Source organism: Hyperolius riggenbachi, chromosome 8, assembly GCF_040937935.1.
Source record: "Hyperolius riggenbachi isolate aHypRig1 chromosome 8, aHypRig1.pri, whole genome shotgun sequence".
NCBI classification, from domain to species: Eukaryota; Metazoa; Chordata; class Amphibia; order Anura; family Hyperoliidae; genus Hyperolius; species Hyperolius riggenbachi.
The window spans coordinates 35238280-35257728 of NC_090653.1; the positions used below are offsets into that span (position 1 = coordinate 35238280).

At 46.4% G+C, this 19449-nt stretch overlaps 1 protein-coding gene across 2 annotated transcripts in view; it reads left to right on the forward strand.

The window, feature by feature from the left end:
- The window catches only part of LOC137528716 (class I histocompatibility antigen, F10 alpha chain-like), a 281912-nt gene that overhangs the window by 185987 nt on the left and 76476 nt on the right, over positions 1-19449 (forward strand). For both annotated transcript variants that reach the window (XM_068250228.1, XM_068250227.1), the window contains one exon: positions 8890-9168. In XM_068250228.1, coding sequence (XP_068106329.1) covers positions 8890-9168 — 279 coding nt within the window. The remainder of the gene's footprint in view (positions 1-8889; positions 9169-19449) is intronic.

The window sequence follows — 19449 nt, forward strand, 5'->3', positions numbered from 1 at the left end:
CGAAGAATTACTCGCGTCCCCAGCCTGTCAGCTCCTGTCACCGAAACAGGAAGTGGCTGCCGGCAGGACCAGGAGGATCGGAGGGAGACGGCGAGGGCAGCGGAGAGCTTCAGGGGGCTATTGGAAGCCCTAGGTGAGTTTAAACTCATTTTTTTGTTTGACTTAAGTGTCCCTTTAAGTCCTCTGGGGATTCATGTTCCTCATCGATAAATCCAAGTTTGCTCAATCTTGTACAAAAAGATCAAGAAAGAAAAACAGGTAAAATTTCAGGAGGATGTAGCAAGTTGGAATCAGGGACAATTTTTTGAGTGTGACCGAGGGAGACTGAGGAATCGGTCTATGAGTAGGCGCCGATCCAGAAATCCAAGTGCAAATCCAGTGGGGCCCCGTGGGGCAGATGTTCCAAGTAAGACGTCGGTCATTTTTTTAGATCAGGACACAGACCTAGAAAACGAGGAAGACGAGGAAGAGGTAGAGGAGGATCCAAAGGAGAAAGTGAAGGGGATCTTGAGGCAGGAATCTCAGAAGGAGACAGGGAAACAGAAGAAGGAGGTGATAGAGAGGAGGGTTCAACCAGCCAGGAAACAGAACAAATAGGGGTAAACAACGTCATGAATCTCACCTCTTATGTTTTTAGCCCGGAAGTGTATTCTCTTCTGTCCCGTGGTCTGACTTTTGCCCCTGCAAGCAAAGGTGATCCATTCCAAGTATATAGGGATCTTTGTTTCTTTTTGAGACGCATACAGCTTTCTCTCACATATGGTGGTGACAAATCTGAGACTCAGCATTGGAGGCCATATGACATCACCTACCAGTACCCATGATGAGCTATTGAATCCATTACCTGTCAATGTAAGGACTAAATCTAGATTTATGCCACAGCTGTCACACCGTTTGTCTATGTTCAAAGAACTTGTTTGCAGAGATTTCAACAAGCTACATTGGTCTCCTTGTAGTCGTGATAAAAATTTAACACCGGGGGAGGAGCAGGCCCTTGAGTATTTGAGGAGTCTACCTGATATAACTATCAAACCCAGTGACAAGGGTGGCAATGTAGTATTGTTATCTACACAGTACTACATGGAGGAATGTATGCAATTGTTGAGCGATGAAAACACATACCTCAGGCTGAGGTCTGATCTATTTCCAATGATCAAGACAAGGGTGAACCAACTCATAGACCAGGGGGTTGTGACAAAGAATTAACATGATTTTTGTTGGGCTGACACCTATCGTATACCTGTGTTTTACACAATACCCAAGGTTCATAAGAATGCTACGCACCCCTCTGGTCGCCCAATTGTATCCGGTAATGATGGACCCTTGGAAAAATTGGGAAGGTTTTTAGACCTGAAGCTTAAGAGTATGGTGGAGATGTTACCATCATATGTGAGAGACACAGGTGATGCCCCACGGGTGCTGGGCACAGTAGAGGTATATGAGAGTGGAATCGCTCTACACATCCATCCCGAATGAGGTGGGAATAGCAGCTACAGCTTTCTTCTTCAATGAGCATTATCCTCAATCAACAGCATAACCAGTTCATTTGTGAGGCTCTTGAACTGGTGTTGGGCTTAAATTGCTTCTCCTTTGATGGTCGTCCTGTGCCCCAGTATATGCCTGTTTCCATCTAGGGCTCTGGGAGCGGCGGGTCGTGTACCCCTTGGACCTCTTCCGAGAACATGTTCTTTGGCTGAGGTTCATAGACGACGTGCTCCTGGTCTGGCGGGGTACCGAAAATCAGTTGAATGAATTTGTGGAGACGCTACAATGTAATTCAAGAAATATACGTTTGACATACCAATATGATAGAGAGGCCTTGTCATTTCTGGACCTGATAGTGAAAAAGCAAGAAGGGAATTTGGTGACCTGTACCTTTCGTAAACCAACTGCTGGAAATGCCTTGTTGCATTATTCTAGTTACTATCTTCCCTCACAAAAAAGAGCCATTCCTAAAGGTCAGTTTACAAGAATAAAACGTAATTGTTCACAAAATAATGATTATCTCAGGGAAGTAAATGAATTGAAAACTCGGTTTAAAGAACGTGGGTTTCCTGAATTGTTGGTGGAAGAGGCAGCAGGTGTGGTCTCTGAAAAAGATAGGGACAAATCCTCCTCTTTAAGAGATGAAGTAATAAGGTTTGTGTCTGCTTTTGGGCCCTACTGGTATGACCTTCAAAAATCACTCCAAAAGTATTGGCATGTTCTCATGTTAGATAGTGAAATAAAAAAACGGGTTGGAGAGAGACCCTTTATGACAGCTCGTAGAGCAAAAAATCTGAAAGATCATTTGGTGAGGTCTGAATTCCATTCCACACAGTCTGCAACATGGTTGGATAGATATCCAAAAAGGGAGGGAATGTTCCCATGTGTTAATTGCAGATATGTGGAAAGAAGCAAAACCTTTACCAATCACGATGACACGATCTCTTTTGATATACGGGATAACATAAATTGCAATTCAACACGAGTGGTGTATTGCATTAGATGTCCCTGTAACCTGCTGTATATAGGGATAACAAAGAACCGTTTGAGTAAACGCAGTGGCGACCATGTTGGAAATATCCGTAATGGAGACCTGGACAGTCCTCTAGTAAAACATTTTAGGGACCACCATGATGGCAAGCCAGATGGACTGAGGTTTAAAGGCATTATAAAACAACATGTACCCTTTGGAGGTGGTGACATTGAGAAGGAATTGTACAAGATTGAGCAAACTTGGATTTATCGATGAGGAACATTAATCCCCAGAGGACTTAACACTGATTTGAACTTGGTACACTTTTTGCGATTGGTTATGGCAATCTCCGTAAGTGTGTGTAAAAAAGAAAGATCTATATTATATTTATAATTATACTGCCTTCCTGATATGGGAGTTTTAACCCGATCGAAATATGTGAGGATTCCATTGAGCGAGTAAAAACGACATGCTCCTATGTAAGCAACCCTACACATTGTTGAGAAAGTGCATAGGGACGCATGTACTTGTGTTGCCATTGAGAAATTAAACTGAAGGTGGAGCTAGAGGGACACCATACAAGAGGAGGAATGGTCAGGCCGTCCATCACTCGCTACCTTGAGAAAGCCCCGTGGGCGGGGCAAAACGCGTCGGTAGGCGTGGCTACCGCAGGAGTGCTCGCGCTGGCCCACTACGTGTAATGCCGGCACGCTGAGCCAAACTCCGCCAATACAGCCGGAAACCCAGATCTGGTCAGTTATAGCCCTAGAGTCCCTGGATGGGAGATATTTTCAGCGCAGCTGAGTGGACGTCTGACCCAGTGCACTGTCGGTCCAATGGCCATGTGAGCTGGAGCTCACCGTCTGATGCGCAAGTATAGCAAATGTGCATTGCAGCTCTTAACGGATATGCTGATATGCTCTGGTCTAACATGTGACCGCTTGTTCATCTGGTGGATTCTCTTAAAACCTCCATACATCAGCAGCTGTTCCTACTGTCCAGCAACACAGGACTTGGTCTGTCATGATGCGATTTGAGGAATTGAGTTCCGTGCAGTGAGGAAACGAGATCGATCTGACATCTCACAGTGTGTGCGGTGTTTTGGTGGTGGTTGAGGACCAGATTGATCCGGTTTTGTGCGGTGTTTTTTGCATAGGCTGAGGCTGGGCGATTACACCCCACGGGCATATGGATCAGGTCCCTTACAGTGACAGCTAGCACTCCTGACCAGGTAGATGTTTTTAATTGTGTCTGATTTTATTTGTGATGTGTTACAACAGCATGCAGCTAAGGCAAATAATAAAGAAAACTAATGTGCATGAGACAGCAAATTAATTGATTTATTCAGCATGAATTTTTATTGGCTGTTGTAGGCGCCACCCACTTTCCAAAATCTTAATTTCATTCACCCAGTGACCAACTGTGCAAAGTTTGAGAACCCTGCAATTAATGGTGTAAGAATGGCTGCAGTTTACATTTTCCCAGTAAAATTTGTTTTTTGCTCCGCCCACTTTTTTTAAACCTTGACACACAGTCACTCAATGACCAAGTTTGTCAGCTGTCAGGTTCCTGGCATCAAAAATGTGTGAATGGAAGCAGTTTATCCACCAAGGAAATCTGATTGGCTGTTTGTGGCCCCACCCCTTTAGTGAATTTGGACCTCAGTCACCAAATAACCGACTGTAGCAAGTTTGAAGCCTCTGCTATTAACAGTGTAAGAATAGCAGCAGTTTAAATATTCCCCTTAAAAATCAATAGGTGAATTTTGATTGGCTGTTGTAGGCTCCACCCACTATCCTGAATCTTAATCCCATTCACCCAGTGACCAAGTGTGGCAAGTGGGAGAACCCTGCGATCAGGGGCGTAGCAATAGGGGGTGCAGCGGTAGCGACCGCATTTGGGCCAGAGGGGCCCCGAAGGGCCCTCCCTCAACTACAGTATTAGCTCTCTATTGGTCCTGTGCTCATAATAATCACTTCTATATATACATTGAGTAGTGGTAAACATTAACAAGCTCTTCACCATCCCCTTCTTGCAACTCTGACACTGTAGTTGCCATTGGCAGGTTTTGGTGCGCCGTATCAATTGTTATGTATAGAGTGCCTGGGGGGCCCCATTGTAAAACTTGCATCGGGGCCCACAGCTCCTTAGCTACGCCACTGCCTGCGATTAACAGTCTAAGAATGGCTGAAGGTTACATTTTCCCATTTAAAATGAATGGCTGAAATTTAAATGGCTGTTTTATGCTCCGCCCACTTTTCCTGGATTTGTAACCTCGGTCACCAAGTGACCAACTGTGCCAAGTGTGGGGACTCTGGCTTGATTACTGTGAGAATGGCAGCCTCTTACATTTTTTCAATTGACATGAATGGGTGAAATCTGATTGGCTGTTTGTAGCTCCGCCCAGGTGTGCAGGGGGGACGCGAGGCCCCCAGAACATATCATCCCAGGTAGTAAGGGATCTGTATACCAAGTTTCGTTCAAATCGGTCAAGGCGTTTGAGTGATCACGGCACATACACACATACATACATACATACATACACACATCTGATTTTTTATATATATATATATAATATAGATGTACGCAACCAGCGTCGGACTGACCCACCGAAGTAGCGTTCAAAACTTTGGTGGGCCCCTTTAAGAAGCGGCAGCGCTAGTGAGATCTGGCCGCCTCCCGTCCTCTCCTGAATGTAATTCGGAGCCGCGGCCCACGCTGGACATACCCTAACCTCTGACCTGGCTGATCCTGCAGAGCAGAAAGACGCTGCCTTAGCTCCGCCCCGTTACTGAACCGCCCAGCGCACAGTTTGAATGGGAGAGCGGCAGCTGGCAGCAGCATGAGCAGTGGGACAGCTGTGGAGAAGAGGCAGGAAGAAAGTGACAGCTGAAGTGCAGCTCCTCCGACCGTGATACAGACAGACTCCGTGCAGGGACAGGGTAAGTCTGCCTGCTGCTGCTGGAGATCTGCTGTGCTGTGATTAAAGTGTGTGAATGGGAGAGCGACAGCTGCAGAGTCTGGGAAGAGGCAGGAAGAAGGCGACAGGCAGCTGAAGTGCAGCTCGTCAGTGATGCAGACTTCATGCAGGGACAGGATAAGTCTGCCTGCCCAGCCAGTATTAATGCTGCACTGTGTAATTAGATGATCTGCTCTGCCAGTGGTATTTGTTTTTGTTAGCTGCCTGCTCTTTCCCTCTCCTGTCTGAGTCTCCATACGCAGCCATGTTTCTGTTCATGCAGAAGTCAGTGTCAGGCAATGTTGATTTGCTGCGCATGTTTCTAGGCTACAAATCTGTTTCAAAAGTGGAAACTGAACATTTTCTGGGCAGTGTGTTTATCTTGGGAGCTGCCTGCAGTCTCTGACATCCCATTGGTATGTAAAAAATGTGTTGTGGGATGTAATATGACTGAGCTGCATCTCTGTCACAGACCTGGATGTGTTGTTTGGTAACAGTATACATCACTACATTTGTCATTTTAAGAGTACCTGTAGCGTAAAAGTGCCCCATAGGAGGGGGAAGCTGAGGCTTCCTTATCCTCCATAGCACCACCGATCTAGCGCTGGCATCCTCAAAAATCTGCTGACAGGGGCATGTTGGTGGCTCACTCGGGCGCAGTCACTCCTTCCACCGCTGGTGGCCTGAACAGTGTGTTCCTTGCACATCTGCAGTAGCTGCTTGCTGCTCAGGCGAAAATATAAGCCACGTACCCATTCTCCTTGTGTCACCCTATGCCCACCCTCTGTGCCATCTCCTAATTCCAGCCCAGCACCCAACAAATCGCTCTGCATATAGCCCAGCAAATTGCCCAGCTAAGCACTCAGCAAAGCGTACAGCCCTCCCCAGCATCCATCCCTCCCTCCCCAGCCAGCACTGGCTACCCAATACTGATATATATATGGTCACATGGCTACTTCATTCTGTTTTCTGGGGAACATGGCTACTAAATTTATGTATACCGGGCCCACTTGGCTACTTAATTATTTTATGCTGACGTGCCTGGCTATTTAGTTTGTTCATTGTAAAGGTGCATACACAGGTCAGATTTTTTCAAACGACCGGTCATTTGGACATTTGAATGTCTTTTCTTTTGGATGTCAAATCGGGTGTGTGTATGGTCGGTCGTTCACCTGATAAGACTGGATTTGAACAATCCGCCAAGCTGATCCGTCAAAACCAGTCTTATCAGGTGAACGATGACCATACACACACCCGATTTGACATCCAAACGACCGTGACTACTTGATGAATTATCATGAGGCATGTTACTACTTGATTATTTTATCTAAAGTTTATCTATTCACTCTCTGTGAATAACACCACTACTTAATTACGTGTACATTTAGGTCTACCCATGTTCCATCAAGAACACGCCCATGTTCCAGTTCATTGCCACACCCCCTTTTTGCACAGCGCGCCGCATATGGCAATCTCCCATTCCAGTGAATCCAGCGCCTGCATAGCCGCCCTGCCACCTTCACAAAAACATTTCTAGAGCTGCCCTTGCATAGTCATGGAATGTACTTAGAAGAGCTCTCAATCAATTCCCTACCATAATCATAGTGCAATGTCCTACCAAATTACTATGTATTTATATAGCACTAACATATACGCAAAATTTGTAGAGTACATAGGTATTTGAGCTCCACATTTCCCAACATTTCCCTCTGATAGTTCTTTTCTGTGAGAACAATCGTTAAAATTTGTATGATGATCGCTGCATCCCAACGTTGCATTCCAATCGTTCCAATATTGTTCGTCTGGTAACTATCGTTCCTTGAAATGATCGTTATCGCAAGTGTGTACGTAGCATTAGTGTACCCAGCCTCAATCCCTAGTATCCAATTAGATTATCATAAATGCAGAACGGACCTGATTGAAAAGTCCCCGCTTTTCTAGGCTTGGTGCACACAAAGGCTAATTAACATTTCTGTAAAATCATTGAACAAATGTTAGTTTGTAAATTTATTTCGGACGTATCTAGTAAAAGATCATCTCTCAAAGTAATCATCCACATTGTTTTGCAAATTATTTATATTAATGAATGTAAAGAAAATCAGTTATTTGTTAGATCTTTTGTAAAAAATGTGTTTATTGTCAACATGGTGATTCCATAAACTGCAGCAGCCATGTGACCATCAGCCAGGGGAGGAGCCAGAGGCAGGGATAATCTTGCTCCGCATGTGATTGGCTGTTAAAAAATGGAGGGAAACAGCAGCCAATGAGTTGCATGTCTGTGAAGGGTACATGTGAGGGCAGTGTTCTCCCCAAGCCCTATCAGCCAGTTCTCTGCCCAGCTAATTTTGCTGAGTACCCAGCTGTCATCATCTCTCTTCCTCACTCAAATCCTATTAGAACCGGCCCGAAAATGCAGCAAACCTGAATCATGTAATTCAGGCAGCATCCTCTATGGGGCAGCAGTGCTGTACACTGGCACAGCACATGATTTTTCTCACACTTTCTGCTGCTGACATGCACTGGGAGAGCTACTAGCATGTGTACCGCCTCTCATCCTCCTTAAAGGAGAACTATAGTGACAGGTATATGGAGGCTGCCATATATATTTCCTTTGAAGCAATACCAGTTGCCTGGCTAACCTGCAGATCCTCTGCCTCTAATACTTTTAGCCCTACACATTGAACAAGCATGCAGAAAATCAGGTGTTTCTGACATTGTTGTAAGATCTGACAAGATTAGCTGCATGCATGTTTCTGGTGTTATTCAAATACTACTGCAGAGAAATAGACCAGCAGGGCTGCCAGGCAACTGGTATTGTTTAAAAGGAAATAAATATGGCTGCCTCTGTATACCTCTTACTTCAGTTCCCCTTTAATATTCCCTGCTGTCCTAGCTGGCCCCGCCTTCTCCTCGTACTGCTGCAGTACCTGCAAGTAACTTGTTCTTATGTCTGAGAAAAGCCTTCTGTGCTATGTGTGTGTGTTTCTCTGTGTGTACTGAGGCCCTTGGCTGTTGCCCTTTTGGAAGCAACAGCCATGTATTTCTCTGTCCCGCAACACCCAGTTACATTTTCCTGACATACAGCTGGCAAAAATTTCAGAAGTTTCTAGGAACATTGGACTGGTAAGTAGAATTGTTGCCAGGTGAGCACAGCCAATCAGTGGCGAGCAGCTCCCTCCAGTCACTCCTCAGCAGAACATTCTGGGGTGTCACCAGGAGCTGAGCAGCCATCTTACTGACACATGCTGGGGTGTCCTGGTGGACATTAGAGGGGATTCTGCCATAGTGCAGTGTACATATTTGTAGAGATTCTGTGTCATTGTATAGAGAGTGCTGTGCTGTATATGCTCTGTATACACATAATGTATATATTCCCCTCCCCCATATTATACATCACCCCTCCCCCAGCACATATCACATACATGACAGCACACGCTCTGCTCCCGTGTAACATGTTCTGTGCTGTCTGCAGGGATCCATATTGTGCAGCTGATGCACGGCTGTGAGCTGAGAGATGACGGCAGCACTGCGGGGTATGATCAGCACGGATATGACGGCAGAGATTTCCTGTATCTGGACACACAGAGCTGGCTGTACATCCCGGCCATGCATGAGGCTCAGCTCACCACACAGAGATGGAACAGCCTGGAGGTCAGAGAGGGGGAGAGAAACAAGAATTATCTGGAGAATATCTGTATCGAGTGGCTGAAGAAACACATCAACAATGGGAGAGAAGATCTGGAGAGGAGAGGTGATTTTGCATATTACACAATATACATGCTGTATAGTTCCACACAATATACACAAGGGTGCTGTATACACCATATATACACTGTATAGGTATATACTGCATACACCATATATAAACAGTATGGATTACATGCACTAAGCATTATCACTAAGGATGGTCAATTGCAAATTGCTCGGAGTTGATGTAGGATTATGCAAATACATTATTCAAATGTATGCAGCTTAAAAATAAAATAACTGAGTTCCGCCAAGGTGGCATGCAGAATTTACATCTCATTTACATCTCACAGACTCGCCTTAATTATTATTAAAATAATTTTTTTAAATGTAAGTTTACAAAAGCTGTTACTGGATGGAAACACTGTGCAGGAAATTCTGAAAGCTTGAGGTAAATACCTTATGAATATTAATTCACAATGCATAGCACTTGCAGTATTACAGGAGAGATGTGTGGTATTGATCTCAAGCCAGGATCTGTCAGATAACACACAGCCATTTGTGAGGTTATAGAGAGGAGAGAGAGAGAGCGAGAGAGAGAGAGAGCGAGAGAGAGAGAGAGAGAGAGAGAGAGAGAGAAAGGAGGATACAGCCAGGAAAGCAGGAAAGCAAATTACACTATTCAGGAGTACAGGATCTTCTAAAAAAATTAGCATATTGTGATAAAGTTCATTATTTTCTGTAATGTACTGATAAACATTAGACTTTCATATATTTTAGATTCATTACACACAACTGAAGTAGTTCAAGCCTTTTATTGTTTTAATATTGATGATTTTGGCATACAGCTCATGAAAACCCCAAATTCCTATCTCAAAAAATTAGCATATTTCATCCGACCAATAAAAGAAAAGTGTTTTTAAAACAAAAAAAAAGTCAACCTTCACATAATTATGCTCAGTTATGCACTCAATACTTGGTTGGGAATCCTTTTGCAGAAATGACTGCTTCAATGCGGCGTGGCATGGAGGCAATCAGTCTGTGGCACTGCTCAGGTGTTATGGAGGCCCAGGATGCTTCGATAGCGGCCTTAAAGAGACTCCGTAACAAAAATTGCATCCTGTTTTTTATCATCCTACAAGTTCCAAAAGCTATTCTAATGTGTTCTGGCTTACTGCAGCACGTTCTACTATCACCATCTCTGTAATAAATCAACTTATCTCTCTCTTGTCAGACTTGTCAGCCTGTGTCTGGAAGGCTGCCAAGTTCTTCAGTGTTGTGGTTCTGTGATGCATCTCCCCCCTCCAGGCCCCTCTCTGCACACTGCCTGTGTATTATTTAGATTAGTGCAGCTTCTCTCTTCTCTCTTATCTTTTACAAGCTGGATAAATCCTCCTCTGAGCTGGCTGGGCTTTCACATACTGAGGAATTACATACAGGCAGAGCTGTCTGCACTCTGCAGGAAGACTGACACTTCAGTGGAAGATAGCTGCAGGGGGAAAGAAACACACAAATGATCTCTTGAGATTCAAAAGGAATGCTGTATACAGCCTGCTTGTGTATGAATGTATTTTCTATGTGTGGACATACTGTACATCAACCTACTTCCTGTTTTGGTGGCCATTTTGTTTGTTTATAAACAAACTTTTTAAAACTGTTTTTAACCATTTTTAATGCGGCGGGGAGCGGCGAAATTGTGTCAGAGGGTAATAGGAGATGTCCCCTAACGCACTGGTATGTTTACTTTTGTGCGATTTTAACAATACAGATTCTCTTTAAGCTCATCCAGAGTGTTGGGTCTTGCGTCTCTCAACTTTCTCTTTACAATATCCCACAGATTCTCTATGGGGTTCAGGTCAGGAGAGTTGGCAGGCCAATTGAGCACAGTAATACCATGGTCAGTAAACCATTTACCAGTGGTTTTGGCACTGTGAGCTGAAAAATGAAATCTTCATCTCCATAAAGCTTTTCAGCAGATGGAAGCATGAACCCACTTTTGAACCAGAAACAGCGGCAGAAGCGCCTGACCTGGGCTACAGAGAAGCAGCACTTGACTGTTGCTCAGTGGTCCAAAGTACTTTTTTCGGATGAAAGCAACTTTTACATGTCATTCGGAAATCCAGGTGCCAGAGTCTGGAGGAAGGCTGGGGAGAGGGAAATGCCAAAATGCCTGAAGTCCAGTGTCAAGTACCCACAGTCAGTGATGGTCTGGGGTGCCATGTCAGCTGCTGGTGTTGGTCCACTGTGTTTTATCAAGGGCAGGGTCAATGCAGCAAGCTATCAGGAGATTTTGGAGCACTTCATGCTTCCATCTGCTGAAAAGCTTTATGGAGATGAAGATTTCATTTTTCAGCACGACCTGGCACCTGCTCACAGTGCTAAAACCACTGGTAAATGGTTTACTGACCATGGTATTACTGTGCTCAATTGGCCTGCCAACTCTCCTGACCTGAACCCCATAGAGAATCTGTGGGATATTGTGAAGAGAAAGTTGAGAGACGCAAGACCCAACACTCTGGATGAGCTTAAGGCCGCTATCGAAGCATCATGGACCTCCATAACACCTGAGCAGTGCCACAGGCTGATTGCCTCCATGCCACGCCGCATTGAAGCAGTCATTTCTGCAAAAGGATTCCCGACCAAGTATTGAGTGCATAACTGAACATAATTATTTGAAGGTTGACTTTTTTGTTTTAAAAACACTTTTCTTTTATTAGTCGGATGAAATATGCTAATTTTTTGAGATAGGAATTTGGGGTTTTCATTAGCTGTATGCCAAAATCATCAATATTAAAACAATAAAAGGCTTGAACTACTTCAGTTGTGTGTATTTGAATCTAAAATATATGAAAGTCTAATGTTTATCAGTACATTACAGAAAATAATGAACTTTATCACAATATGCTAATTTTTTGAGAAGATCCTGTATATAAGGCCTCTTTTCCACGGACTGTTGATAGGCAGTGAAATGCCTCTCAAACGCTCACAACTACTTGCTGCTGCCTGGCAACTGCTCACTGCTGCCTGGCAACTGCTTGCTGCTTCCTGGTAACTGCTCACTGCTGCCTGGCAACTGCTTGCTGAGCACACAGCTCAACTGTCCATGGAAAAGATGTCTAAGAAAGTTAACTCATTTTCCTACTTTTAGTTTTGCTTTATAAGGCCTCTTTTCCATGGGCAGTTGAACTGTATGCTCTGCAAGCAGTTACCAGGCAGCAGTGAGCAGTGCTGCTCGGATACCACTTTTCACTATCTGGGACCAAGGACCAATTCGGATCCGGATACCCCTCTATCCGATCCGGGTCGGATATCCGGATCAAAAAAATTTCAATCCGGTCGGATATCCGACCCCAGTATCCGACCGGATTCAGATATCCGGATGGAAAACCGGAAGTGGCCTTTAAATTGCTTTAAAAACATTTTTTAGGGTATATGAGGCATGTAGCATCATTATTTTGTACAGGGAAGCACTCATTGATGATGTGGGGACTTAAAATTCCTCCCCCCCCCCAAAAAAAAATGGCTGTCAATTAACATCAGGACTAGGTTCCAGGAAGCGGTCGTAGTGCCGCAGTTGGGGCCTCCCCACAACTCGGACAGCGCAGTCACCTCCCAAAAAAAATTACACAGCAATTGTGTTTAGATAATTCACCATGGCACTTGTAGGTACCACGGCACAGTAAAAAATTAGGAGAGGTTCCAGGAAGCGGTCGTAGTGCCGCAGTTGGGGCCTCCCCACAACTCAGACAGCACAGACACCTCCAAAAAAATTACACAGCAATTGTGTTCAGATCGTTCACCATGGCAACTAATGTGTTGGTACCACGGTTGTAAACATTTTTTGAACCAGGCTTATGCGGAGCCTGGAGGTTGTGGTGGTGGTAAAGGATGGCAAGGCAGGCATAGTGATTTCCAGCCCCTTCATTTCCCCCTCTTGCCAACAGGGGCCAGGAACTCACCAACCGCCCAAGCCTGGTTTATTTTTTAAAAAGTCAGTCTGTCCACAGACTGGCTGGACAGACAAGAGCACTTCTCAGTGACCACGCCACCGGCCGCACTGAAGCACCTTTTTGACATCACGCTGGAAGGCAGGCAGGTCAGCACTTCCAGGGCGTATTGCACCAGCTCGCTCCAGATATCCAGGTGCTTGACCCAGTACTCCAAGGGGTCCACAGGGGTGTCTGTGTCAAGCCCGCTGTAGGATAGTCGGCCACCATCCGGGTCAGGTGCTGGTTCTGGCTTTGAGAGCCGGATGCTGCTGCAGGCACCTCCTCTGTAGGCAGCGGTACTGGCGTGGCATAGAGCGCCTTTGTCAGAGACAGCAGGTTTGTTGGGCACCTGCTGCTGCTGGATGCAGGCACCTGCTGCTGTGCTGGCTGGACTGTGACAGCAGGGGGGGGTGGGAGTCTGGGGGAAGGCTTCCTCCAAGTGCCGAACCGGAATCCACTGCAAGTCCCTGATTCGGCGCATAGGGTTTCCTCCTACAGGCAGGAACTGAGCCAGCTTCCCCTTCAGCCGTGGGTCCAGCATCAGGGTGATCCAGATGTCCTTCCGAGCACGCATCTGCTTCACCCTTGGGTCTTTGCGCAGGCACTGCAGCATGTGCGCTGCCATGGGGAAGAGGGCTGCCATCTCTGCTGACCCATCATCTTCTGCACCGCTGACAGTGCTGTCCTCCTCCTCTGATTCCGGAGCCTCATCTTGCTCTCTCCACCCCCGCACTACTGCAGCTGCACTCTGCTGTGCCCCCTCCTCTTCAAGGTCAGGAACCTCCAAGTCCTCCAACTCCTCCTCCTGCTGCACAGAGGTGGACTGCGAAGGTTCCTGCTCCTGCTGGATCAAGGCTTCCTCTCCCACTTCCACCAGAGCATTGAGGGCCTTTTCCAGCATGCACACAATGGTCACCCACTCACAGCGATGCATGGTCCCGGCTGACCATGTTGGTGGCCTCCAGGAAGGGTGCCAGCACCAAGCACACCAGCTGCATTTTTCACCAATCAGCACTGAGGATGATGTCCGGGAGGTGGGTGGTGCTGGTCCCCAACAAGTCGGCATCCATGGTGGCTTTGGCCAGGTAGAGGTTGACAGCCCGCCTCTGTTCAACCAGACGTTCCAACATTGTCAGGGTGGAATTCCAGCGTGTTGGAACGTCTATAATGAGCCGGTGCCGTGGGAGGTTCAGCTCCAGCTGCACGGCTTCCAGGGACGCTGTGGCACCACCCGAGCGGCAAAAATGACCCACGGTTTTCCTTGCCGCTCCCAAAAGACTGTCCATTCCCTGGTAGTTGTGCAGGAATTTCTGCCGAGGAGGGAGCAGAGGAGACCACTGAGGAGGACTGGCTGCCTGAACAGGCCTCAGTGTCAGCAGGAGTGGCAAAGGGGGTTATGGTGCTCTGACCTCTGCAAGGGCCAGCACCAGCTTCCTTCAGCCTCTTGAATTCCTCATGCTGAGGTGTGTGCTTATTGGCCAGATGATTGATGAAGCTGGAGGTGCCATAAGTGGAGGGGTGAGACCCTCTGCTAAGCTTCACATAGCATAATTTGCAAGTTACAAACTTGCTATCAAGTGAGGGCAGATGGAAAAACTGCCATATTGGGGATTGCAGTTTGCCCTTACATGGCTCAGAATGGGATGCTGATGAAGATTTTCTCCCCATGGTGGTTGGGGCCTGGGGTTAAGTGGTGCGGCTGGTGGTAGCAGTGCCACTGGCAGATGGAGCAGCAGGCTCTGGGTCACGCATTCCATGCCCACTGCTGCTCCTGCCAATCCCTGCAATGCTGATCCTGCGTGCCAGACTAGGGATGAGAGTAATGACGTAATTACGATTTCGAGAAATTTCGCGTAATTAGTGTAATTACGATTATGGCCGTAAGTACATAATCGTAATGAAGAAGGATTTCGCGAAATTTCGCGTAAGCATAATTTTTTGCGTAATTTTTTCATTACAGTGAGTATCGCGAAATTAATGCGTAAGGTCATGTTCCCAAGCGGAAAAGTTGACGCATGGATCAATGTTAGGTAGCCGCCGACTTTAAGGGTGAATAGCAAAGCCCCCTTAAATGCTAAGAGCCTCAAATTTGGAGAATATATTAAGGAGATCAGAAGGAATAAGAGGAAAAACATTTTTTTCAAAAAAACTTATAGTTTTTGAGAAAATCGATTTTAAAGTTTCAAAGAAAAAATGTATACATTTAAAAACCCGCCGACTTTAACGGTTAATAGCAAAGCCTGCTTAAAATTTAGGAACACCAAATTCCCAGGGTATATTAAGGGGATCAGTGGGAATAAGAGGAATTTTTTTTTTTCAAAAAGGCCTTATAGTTTTTGAGAAAACCGATTTTTAAGTTTCAAGGGGAAAAATGTCTTTCAAATGCGGAAAATGTCAGGTTTTTTTGCACAGGTAACAATAGTGTATTATTTTCATAGATTCCCCCAAGTGGGAAGAGTTTTACTTACTTCGTTCTGAGTGTGGGAAATATAAAAAAAAAACGACGTAGGGTCCCCCCTCCCAGACCTCTTTAACCCCTTGTCCCCCATGCAGGCTGGTATAGCCAGAATGCGGAGCACCGGCCGCGTGGGGCTCCGCACCCTGACTATACCAGCCCGCATGGTCCATGGATTGGGGGGTCTCGGAAGGGGAGGGGCAGCCAAGCTTTCCCCTCCCCCTCCGAGCCCTTGTCAAATCCAAGGACAAGGGGCTCTTCTCCACTTCCGATGGGCGGTGGAGGTGGAGGCCGCGATTTCCTGGGGGGGGGGGGTTCATGGTGGCATTTGGGAGTCACCTTCAAAAAGGGGTCTCCCCAGATGCCCACCCCCCCTCCCAGGAGAAATGAGTATAGGGGTACTTGTACCCCTTACCCATTTCCTTTAAGAGTTAAAAGTAAATAAACACACAAACACTTAGAAAAAGTATTTTAATTGAACAAAAAACATAACCATGAAAAAAAGTCCTTTAATATTCTTAATTAACCATTAATACTTACCTGTCCCTTTAAATAAATGATCCCTCGCAATAGCCTCGGAAATGTTCTATCAGTTACAATGTAACAAAGTTATTACAATGTAACAACTTTGTTACATTGTAACTACGCCGCACCCGACGTCACTCGCCGCTCAGCCGCCGCATACACTTACGTGTCCTTGCAGGACGCTAAGTCCCCGCCGGCTCCCGCTGTCCACCCCGCCCACATCTGTCACCCACATGTCACCCACATGTGGGTGACATGTGGGAGAAGCGAGGCGGGCAGCGGGAGCCGGCGGGACTTAGCGTCCTGCACGGACCCGATCCTTCTGATTTGAAGGAACCCCATTGGTCTGCCAAGGACCAATGGGGCTCCTTGGAGCCCAAATTCAAAGACGCTTAGAGAGCTCTGAGCTATATAGCTCAGAGCTCTGTTGGGTCCGTGCAGGACGCTAAGTCCCGCTGCCCTCCCCGCCTCTCCCACATGTCACCCACATGTGGGTGACAGATGTGGGCGGGGTGGACAGCGGGAGCCGGCGGGGACTTAGCGTCCTGCAAGGACACGTAAGTGTATGCGGCGGCTGAGCGGCGAGTGACGTCGGGTGCGGCGTAGTTACAATGTAACAAAGTTGTTACATTGTAATAACTTTGTTACATTGTAACTGATAGAACATTTCCGAGGCTATTGCGAGGGATCATTTATTTAAAGGGACAGGTAAGTATTAATGGTTAATTAAGAATATTAAAGGACTTTTTTTCGTGGTTATGTTTTTTGTTCAATTAAAATACTTTTTCTAAGTGTTTGTGTGTTTATTTACTTTTAACTCTTAAAGGAAATGGGTAAGGGGTACAAGTACCCCTATACTCATTTCTCCTGGGAGGGTGGGTGGGCATCTGGGGGACCCCTTTTTGAAGGGGACTCCCAGATCCCACCATGAAACCCCCCCCCCCCCCCCAGGAAATCGCGGCCTCCACCTCCACCGCCCATCGGAGGTGGAGAAGAGCCCCTTGTCCTTGGATTGGACAAGGGCTCGGAGGGGGAGGGGAAAGCTTGGCTGCCCCTCCCCTTCCGAGACCCCCCAATCCATGGACCATGCGGGCTGGTATAGTCAGGGTGCGGAGCCCCACGCGGCCGGTGCTCCGCATTCTGGCTATACCAGCCTGCATGGGGGACAAGGGGTTAAAGAGGTCTGGGAGGGGGGACCCTACGTCGTTTTTTTTTTTATATTTCCCACACTCAGAACGAAGTAAGTAAAACTCTTCCCACTTGGGGGAATCTATGAAAATAATACACTATTGTTACCTGTGCAAAAAAACCTGACATTTTCCGCATTTGAAAGACATTTTTCCCCTTGAAACTTAAAAATCGGTTGTCTCAAAAACTATAAGGCCTTTTTGAAAAAAAAAAAATTCCTCTTATTCCCACTGATCCCCTTAATATACCCTGGGAATTTGGTGTTCCTAAATTTTAAGCAGGCTTTGCTATTAACCGTTAAAGTCGGCGGGTTTTTAAATGTATACATTTTTCCTTTGAAACTTTAAAATCGATTTTCTGAAAAACTATAAGGTTTTTTTGAAAAAAATGTTTTCCCTCTTATTCCTTCTGATCTCCTTAATATATTCTCCAAATTTGAGGCTCTTAGCATTTAAGGGGGCTTTGCTATTCACCCTTTAAAGTCGGCGGCTTTTTTATATTATACGGGAGTGTTATGGTTTAACGCAAAATTACGGTATGGTTTAATGCGAAATTACGTTATGAACGAAACGCGAAATTACGCGTTGAAAATTACGCTTACGGTATTTTCAATTACGATTTTAATGGCAATTACGCTACCATAATTTCGCATCGTAATAGCAAATTTTGCATGCGTAATTATAGTAACGCGAAATTACAAAAATTTCGGCTCAACTCTATGCCAGACCCACTGAATCCTCCTCCTCAGAGTCAGAGCTGACATCACCCTCCGGTCGCTGGTAGTCCGGGTCCTTCACCTCATCATCAAACTCCCCCTCCTCAAACAACTGCTGGGATGATGAGCCCGCCTCAAACTCCTCTTCTGCTGACACATCATGGACGGGTCCCCCCCCCAACAAATACTGTCAGCATCTCAGACTCTTCCGCAAAGCCAACTTTGCTGAGAATGTTTTCTCTAGGGCTGGTGGTGGCCTCACTGGCCTGCTCGTCGTCATACGCCATCTGCTGCATCACAGACGCGGCGTCTTTCTCCTCCAATTTGCGCCGCTGACCCTGCTTGAAAATGTCCGCAACACACTGCTGCGTCTCTGCAGCATGACTCCCCCTAACAGCTGGACGGCCAGTGGGTAGCGGTAGAATGGAGACTGCCGGAGGCCGCAATGTTGCTCCCTCTCCTCTTGGCCTTGCTGCCCCTCCCCCTGCTGCCAGTGCCAGACATAGTACCAGATATGTGATGATGTCACAGTCAGATGATGCGTGGGGTACTTGTACTTTATTAGCGGGCTTGGACTGTGAATCAGCACGGCCACGGAGTGACAGAAAGGAGCAGAGTACAACAACAAACACTGACACTGCTCAGTCAGCAGCACAGTAGCTGCAGCACTGCAATAATCTGTAGTTGTAGCAGGCTAGCAGCTAACACAGTAGTAGTACTACTCTCACTCTCTAACAACTAATAGCACTGCAGCTACACAATATATCACAGTAATACTAACTACCTAACTACTAAGGCTAATAGCAGGCCAGCCAGCACCAAGGAGCCTGAACTGTGTGCACACACAGCAACACAGTGTGTTAAAAGTGTTAAAGTGTTAAAACGCTGGGTTTATCACTCAGATAATGCACTTGCTTCAGCCAAACACACTGGAGTATCTCTCTCAGTGGCAGTCACAAAGCAAGGACGAGATTCTCATCATGGCCCCCTCCTTATATACAGGAGGGACTGGCCAAGGTTCCCCTCTGTGATTGCTTCCTTAGGCTGGGAGCACTCTGATTGGCTGAATGACGTCATGGATGTCATCTCCATGGTAACAGTTCCCGGATCCGGATATCCGCGGATATCCGACAATGCGACTAACTATCCGCAGATGGCTATCTGGATTTTGGACCAGGTATCCGAATCCGATCGGATAGGCCTAAAAAGTTCAGATATCCGGGTCTACTCGGATATCCGGAATCCTGTTGAGCAGCACTGGCAGGGAGTAGTTGCCAGGCAGCAATGAGTAGTTGCCAGGCAGCAGTGAGTAACTACCAGGCAGCAGCAAGCAGTTGTGAGAGTTTGAGAGGCTTTTCACTGCCTATCAATTGTCTGTGGAAAAGAGACCTAAGAGCCCTTTCACATGGGCAGTTGAACTGTGTGCTCACCAAGCAATTACCAAGCAGCAGAGGACAGTTGTGAAAGTTCGAC